This window comes from Anoplopoma fimbria, chromosome 3, assembly GCF_027596085.1.
Source record: "Anoplopoma fimbria isolate UVic2021 breed Golden Eagle Sablefish chromosome 3, Afim_UVic_2022, whole genome shotgun sequence".
Taxonomy (NCBI): Eukaryota; Metazoa; Chordata; class Actinopteri; order Perciformes; family Anoplopomatidae; genus Anoplopoma; species Anoplopoma fimbria.
This window is the reverse complement of record NC_072451.1, coordinates 25,711,515-25,719,469: the sequence shown is the minus strand read 5'-3', so window position 1 is coordinate 25,719,469 and position 7,955 is coordinate 25,711,515. Positions and strand designations below refer to the sequence as shown.

The 7,955-nt window shown below is 38.9% G+C and overlaps 1 protein-coding gene across 1 annotated transcript; it reads right to left on the bottom strand.

Moving 5' to 3' along the window:
• Positions 1 to 239: 239 nt before the first annotated feature.
• Positions 240 to 7,613, bottom strand: atcayb (ATCAY kinesin light chain interacting caytaxin b). The gene is made up of 12 exons (XM_054596347.1): positions 7,531 to 7,613; positions 5,914 to 5,972; positions 5,606 to 5,833; positions 4,625 to 4,783; positions 3,990 to 4,092; positions 3,748 to 3,879; positions 3,501 to 3,587; positions 3,189 to 3,287; positions 2,663 to 2,698; positions 2,506 to 2,553; positions 2,102 to 2,148; positions 240 to 326 (listed from the first exon to the last, which is right to left on the bottom strand). Exons 1-11 carry the CDS (start codon positions 7,605 to 7,607, stop codon positions 2,109 to 2,111), a joined length of 1,068 nt encoding a protein of 355 aa, XP_054452322.1. The 5' UTR covers positions 7,608 to 7,613; the 3' UTR covers positions 240 to 326; positions 2,102 to 2,108.
• Positions 7,614 to 7,955: the final 342 nt, after the last annotated feature.

Genomic DNA, 7,955 nt, shown 5'->3' with positions numbered 1-7,955 from the left:
TTCCCATTTTGTCGGAAGAAGCTCGAGTTATCATCCAAGACTTTCATTTTTCATTAATATAGCTGAAGTCATGCTGTAGATTAAACTCAAGTTGACATGCAGATACTTTTTGATTTAGCTATGTCTTGTAATGCTTTGGTGCAAATTAACTTTTAGTTTGAAGCAAGCATGTCACTGAAACTAGTTTATATTTGAGAAATGATTGTCTTGCAGCTGAAGGATCCAGTCAGTAGATTTAATCCCGTGTATCAAGCGTGTGATGGTGGTTTGGGCTGGCTTCCATTTTAATGAATGAGTGTCCCCCATTGGTCCTTCAATTCAAAGCTCTGAAATGCAAATACAGACAGTTTCATAGTCTTTCTTGTTCCCTTCACCTTTATTCTAACCGTCACCTTTATCCTGACAGTAAATTGACATTTGTGCATCTCCACAAAGACAACATTTCCTATATAATCCTTCAATTTGGCAGTGTGTCAATAAGCATGCACTCAATGTAAACTAAGTCCAACTTGACACATTGCCTATTTATTTTTCCCCTGCTTCCTCCCTTGGCATTTAGTTAAGTGATGGTGCCCATGTCCATTCCTGGGATGTCATCCAGTCCTAGGGCTGATAGCTCCTTTGATATATGGAGGCTGATAGAAACAGTCAGCAGGACAGCAAAGAAGTGTGTGTGTGTGTGTGTGTGTGTGTGTGTGTGTGTGTGTGTGTGTGTGTGTGTGTGTGTGTGTGTGTGTGTGTGTGTGTGTGTGTGTGTGTGTGTGGGGGGGTGAGTTCTAAAATAACCCACCCCAACCCCTGCTGTGGTCGGTATTTCCCCCATTTTCTGGACAGGGAGTGGGACACGGATCAATTTGCCAGACCTTGTCTGAGTGGCCCATTAAAAATAGAATTGATCGGTGGTGTGCAGGCAGGCTTAATGAGATTAGCAGCTGTGCTTTATGTAACACGGGACGAAGGGAATACGATGTTTGAGGATCAGCTAACATTTCTTGGACGCAAACGCAGTCTGAAGTTGACGTGATACATGACTTGGCAAAATAAATGAGCTTAACTTGATGATCCACTGAAATCAAAAAGCATTATATTATGCAGTTCAGCCTTTGGTCCAGTGCCCTCAGCGAAGGACGAGGAGAGAAGTGCCAACACATGTTTGTTTTTTTTACTTCTATTTATGATCAACACAATTTGTAACTTCAAATTCAAAACATAAACGTGATCGTAGTTAAAGTAACAGCTGCATGCTTCAGTTTATCAATAAATTAGATGTACCTAAAATTAGTATTCCAAAACAATATATGTGATTAATTTATGACTACTAATTACTTGGAACAACAGATTAATTGTTGGACAAATAAAACATCGGAAAATTTTGAAAAATCTGCTTTATACCAACAGTGTAAACGACCAACAGTCCAATCCCAAAAAACATCTAATTTACTTTGATATAAGAAAAAAAAGCAGCAATTTCTCACTTCTGAGAAACTAGAATGTTTGACATTTCTGTTATATCAATGACTTACTTAATTGAATTTTGATCAACTTATCCTTGCAGATCCATTTGTGACTGCATAACTAAACGAGCTTTACATCTTTAAAGACAAGATTTGAGTAACAGATCCTAATGACCTCATTTTGTCTACTTGTGCTCTCACTTGACTAAGTATGATACTGTTAATTGGACATCGGTACCCCTGATCTGAGAGATGACCCTTTGGACCTTTGGTCAGTGACCCAACACTCCAGACAGGCCAACATCCATTACATTACATTACATTACATTACAGTCATTTAGCAGATGCTTTTATCCAAAGCGACTTACAGGAAGTGTATTCAACATAGGTATTCAAGAGAACTACTAGTCACCAGAAGTCACAAGTGCATCTCCTTTCTACATCCAGCATTTAGCTGATTTACTGCATCATGTCTCTACTGCGTACATCAGCGTGTGTTGGTGTGTTTGTTTATTTGTGTGTGTGGGTGTGCGTGTGCAGACCAGAAGATTTCCCTGTATGTCAGAGATTAGTTACCGTGGGCTGACATTACAAACCAGAATGGAGAAGTTGGTTGTAAAGGGAGTTATGTCAAAGAAGACCCTTACCTTAATGTCAGATGTCACGGCCAACCTCTGCTATCATTGACTTCGGCCTAGAAATGACAGATTAAAGTTATAAGTAAATATAAATATACAGCATCATGCCCATATTCATTTGTGCTTTCTAATGCCAAAATATATCCATGAGGCTGCAGTTGCTTACACTTGATTTAAAGAGAAGATACACACAGATCATATCTTCTTGATACCTATTTTAGTGTCTTAACTAACTAAATGAAATAAAGTTGCTTTGTGTATTATTGAGAGTGAAATTATTTCCCACTTCTAGCAGCCACCAGTTTTAAATAAAATAACAAAATGTCATGGACATTTTCCATGTTGAAGTGCTAAAGTAGAAAATAAATATACAGAAATGGCCCTGGAGTGTATGTACAGTAAAATGAGGTCACCTTTCTTTTGGCAGTGTTGAGTTGCTGTGCTGCTGCTCTTGCTGAAGTCTGTAAGTTAGACAGGCAAATATTAATAATACTACTTAGATGAAGGAAAAAAAGAGTAAGCATCAAATCTCCTTTCTAAAATTAAATCACATGGAAATGTACTGCTCACCTTTCCCTTTGTGCTTGTATCTTCTCATCATCATACCTTTAAAAATGAAGATAGAAATGTTGGACTGATCTATACATTACATCAACATATTTATCACCAGTGGTACAAAGAAGCTAAAAGTAAATTATTGCAAAGCATATGTTTACTGGGTTTAACTATTCACTGTATTGCTTCCCAAAGCCTACAAGGAAAAGGCATTTACAGTTTGATTAACAAAACAATATTCGATTTTACTTTAAAGAAGTAGAAGAAGAAGTAGAAGACATTTTTTGTGATTGCTAGCAAATGATCACAATCATCTTTTGTTTCAGGTGTCTAGGTACATTTAAAATAAACAGTGAGAACTACAGATTTAAAATGCTAACAGGTTTCTGAATACTTATGAATGAAAACACAGCTTGGATCAGGTTTAGTTTGATCACAGTACTGTCAGCATTCTCTGAAGGTGTTGTTACTGCAAGCCTGCGATACACCCAAGACATGATTAGTGTCACAACAGTGCCCCTTGGTGGCTCAGAGTACTTACTGCAACACACACTCTGGGATCTGCACATGCTCCATGGGGATGATCTGGCCGAGCTCCTCCAGGGTGTGAACGTAACGGATCTTATCCATGAACTTCACGCTGCAGGAAGCATCAAGATAATTAATGTCACCAAAGATCCATTCCGAACACGTGTATCATTTATGTCATCGAGCCAAGGCCTCAGTTATGTGATGGTCTGAATTATTATGTCACAATTCTGTAATCTCTCTTATGTTTCTTAGAAGAGAAGAGCCAATATGTGACTCAACTGGTGGACTGATGGACTACAAACCCCACTGAATGTGTTCTCACCTGATGAAAGGTCTTGAGATGGCCAGGACGGTCCGGATGAACCACGTTGGGTGAGCAATGATGAGACACTTGAGATTCTTCCTCAGTCTGCAGGAGAAATTTAAAGTGTTTGCCCTGCTTTCCTTCTTCTCATAACATTTAAATCATAATGAATCCAGATTGTATCATCATTTACCTTTAGCCTCAACAACATTAGTTTTAAATTCTGGACTTTATAATTATTTCCATCACAATTGCCCAAACTTACTTCCTGTCGATCATCTGGTAGCATCTCTTCAGCCAGCCGATGCCGGGCATCTTCCTGCGAGGAGTTGCTCCGTTCAGGTAAACAATCATGTAATCTTCTGCCACCAGCAGCTCCAGGCTGCTCACAACGTACCTGGGGACAGAGCGAACAAGCTCAGATCTGACATATATTGTACAGTAACATATAGTGCAAATTGAATGCTGAAGTAAAAGACTCCCTTAGGAGACCAGAATGGATCTTACAGGAATAGATTCTCCATGATGTACGTGTAGTCCTCACAGCCGCTGTCAGGAAGGTAGCAGGCTGCAAACACGATGATGGCATTCAGGCCCTCGCCATAGTAACCTGAAGGAGGAAGGAGACACACATTGAGTATGATAGCAGTTCTATTGGCAGAGTTGTATGACTGCAGCATTATTATGGAGATCTGAAATACTATGAAATCTATAAATGATCTGCCTTACATGATTTGCATGTTGTTTTTATCAGATGCTCAAGTAAGATTCTTTGCTTTGAAAGTAACCTGACCAGGACTGTGTTGGGTTTAACAGTGAACAGACCTATTAAACGGCCAACTGAGAGTTTGTCTCTATACTCTATAACTCCTGTCCACTCACATAACTTGTTTGATGGACTTTGACTATAGTAACATGAAACCCAGCTCTATTTGGATGGTCTTAGGTTGAGTGCAATGTTTCTTTCTTTATCTAAGTTAATAATATTTTTCGTATAAGAAAACTACCCATCACCAACTTTGATCTGAAACATCCTGTAAGTTTCCGAAATCCATTTTATAACATAAACTACACTAGAGCCCACACATACAGACACTCGCATATTTGAATAAAAGTACACACACACACACGTCTTTACTAACCTCCATGTGTGACAACCCTCAGGTATGGTCTGATGACCTGCATGTCAATCCTCTGCTCCTGGTCACCGATGATCACTGTTCGCCACAGACGACCAGATGAGTCTCTCTCCTCTTCACCTTCACCTGGAAGACGCTTGGCAGTGGCCACAGGAGTGTCGTCTAGACACCAGGTAACAAAGAACGGTCACATGTTAAAGCTTCCTCCCCCACCTGCCTTCCTAAACATTTTTGGAAAATCACACATTCGTCAGGGGCAGTTAAGGATCAACTTGCTATAAATGTTCAGCAATAAAACTTCAACATGATTCACAACATGTGACACGTTCTACAAATGCATTTCTACTCTTAGCCAAGTGACGAAAAGCTTCAGTAGAAACATTTGAAAATTCAACTTTGATTATGATTCTTGTCATATATCCTGTCAATTCATGCACAGCTCCCACAATATTATTCTCAGATTTAAGAATACTTTCACGTCATCACACGATTACAAGTTGTTGACAAAATAAAAGCAACACCTGACAATATTTTGCAATCAATTACACAATAGCCAAGCAATAAGTACTTATATTAACTGTGATAGTTTTAAGACTATTATTAGTGGTATTTTTGTACTGTATCAGTCATGAAATCACAGCATACAAAGCAGGGATGTACATTTTTCCTTAAGAATGACATTTTTTTAAACGGCTTTAAACTAATTAGGCAATTAAAAAAAACAGCCGTGACTTTCTTGCCATGCAGTGTTTACAGCATTCAGTGTTTATTTTCATTTTTGCTGTATTTAACAGTTGGCAGACATTTTTGACTGTACAGACTGATTGCTATAACGATTGACGACTAAGGCTGGATTCAAACCGAGGACACAGCAGGTAGTATGATTTACTTCATGAATAATTCCCAACATGCATCCCTTGACCTTTTTAAAACTCCCACAATATTGATCATCTATAAATCAATATCATTTGACCTCTCTCTTACCTTCCCACTCCAGCTCGTTGCCATTGTTGATAAACTCCAGAGAGTCGGTTTCATCAGGAGTCTCAATGTCGTCTACATTGATGTCAAGGTCGTCAGGCGTTTCCAGAAACTCATCAGAGAGCACCGACCCCTCGCTCTGATCCAGGGAGAGGTTCATGTCGGGGGCGACCAGAGTGCGACGCTTACGCTGAGCCATGGAGTCGCCCACATTCAGAGTGGTGGGAGGATCTGAACAGGCACGGCACGAAAGTTTAGATACAGTATATCTTAAATGTATATAGTTAATGCTGTCTATTTATTTTACTTACTGGTTCTGTTGTCAGTGAGGCCACATGAAGAATCAACATCTCCATCCTCTGGTAGTGGTCTGCAGAGAAAGACATGAATATGCATTATAAATATAATACAGTATCAATAAAACAGTATACAATAAAACAGTATAAATAAAAAATATAATGACATGTAAAAGAATAATTCTTTCTCTTTGGCCTTTAGTTTTTTCTGTTGCCAAGTTAAAGGTGCTATATGAGATTGGGAGCATTTTGATTGACTCTCAACAGCTCTCAACATGGCAACGGCTGAGCTAGTGGCTTGGTAGCTAACATTGCTAACATTGCTAACAGTGCAAACTACAAAAGTGATGACAGAATTTACCTGATGTGTAATCAGAGGGTGGGTGAAATGCTTCCACGAAAATGTAACTCCACTATATCTTTACATAGCAAACGGTTAACTGCTATATTAATGCTCTTTAATGATTATTTTGGTTCTTTTTTATGTAATTTTAGTCATAAGCATGGATATATTGCTATGATCAATAAAAAATGAAATACTATAAAGTATGAGCATGTCGTTCCTAGCATTTCCACTTTTAGTATTTTGTTGTTTGATTGGCTCTTTTGTTATCTTACAACAATGTGTAAAATAATACGTGTTATTTGAGAAAGCAACACCAGTAATTACCAACTCCCCTCTGACATTATAATAAGACAGCTGAACCCTCAATGCTGGGGGCACAAGACGGCCAGATTATAGTTATAGTAGAGAACACTCACACACACACACACACACACACACACACACACACACACACACACACACACACACACACACACACACACACACACACACACACACACACACACACACACACACACACACACACACACACACACACACACACACACACACACACACACAGACGGGTAAAGACCCAGACATTAACACATACATGCATGGGTAGACAAACACGCCCTAAAACACCACAAGTATGGGCGAGCTGATGGGGCTGTTTGGATAAATGCTGTTATTATGTTGTCAGTAGCTTTGTAGATGTAAATTAAAGACAGCTCCAGATATTCAAGAGAGGATTAGACAGTGGGGAAGAGGAAAAAAATTTGCCTAGTTAAAGAATTCTTTAATGTTTCTCCTCTAAATATCTCACGTTTAAACTATCTGCCACTTTATTCATTGTACTGTACATACCCATTACTCTTCCTCCTTTAACTAATTACTTTATTTTTATTGCAAAAGCTTTAACCGACAGAGCTACCACAATATTATTGTTATATTATTATACCTTATAAATACGACTTGCAGCTTTAAATAAATGTTGTGAATACACTGAATGTCCTTGAATAATCTGTTTCCTAAAAAATCAAAAAAATCCTTGCTGAAGGAAGTAGTAGAAGTCTATTTTTCCATTGCTGGAAACTGTGACGTGTTTGACTTTTTTTCTCTGTGCTAGCTGCTATTTTGTTCACTGACATGAAACAACATAATCACGTAACGACTACATCAAGGAAAGAACACACCTGCTGCCCTTCAGCATTCAACATAACCGTCAGAGATTGGCCTGTTTGTCAAAGCATATTCAAAAATCTGACAAATTGCTCACAAACACACACACACACACACAGGACTACCTGGGGAAGTCTTCATCCTGCCACTCATCTTTGACCTCCATGCTGTCCATGCGTAGAGTGGCCTCTGCTGTACCCATCCTCTGCCGGTGAGGACAGGCTGCAGCTAACTGTGGTTGACAAACAAATGAAACAATGAAAATCAGAAGAACACCAAGAGTTAAAATGTGTTCAAACATACAGTAATTGTAGCTTTTTTAAAGGGAAACTCCACCCATTTTACTAAACCCTGCTGATTTCGTCAGGATTATCTGAATTTCAGCTTGAGCCTCATAATTGAGGCAAGGTTACAACAGACCGCCAGCGTGACAAACTAAAGGTGTGGAGTTTGAAAGATGTGTGTGTTCATGAGGAAGGGAGTGTTTAATAAAAGACACTATCCAGTTGCATCATGGAAAATGTAGGATTCACCATTCCAAGGGTGAAAA

Excerpts from the sequence above, each read along its gene's own strand:
- atcayb (XM_054596347.1), bottom strand. The coding sequence starts at position 7,607 with ATGGGTACAGCAGAGGCCACTCTACGCATGGACAGCATGGAGGTCAAA. Across the intron at positions 5,973-7,530 it reads CAGGATGAAGACTTCCCCAG|ACCACTACCAGAGGATGGAG; the intron begins GTAGTCCTGTGT and ends CTTTCTCTGCAG. Across the intron at positions 3,588-3,747 it reads TACCAGATGATCGACAGGAA|ACTGAGGAAGAATCTCAAGT; the intron begins GTAAGTTTGGGC and ends TTTCTCCTGCAG.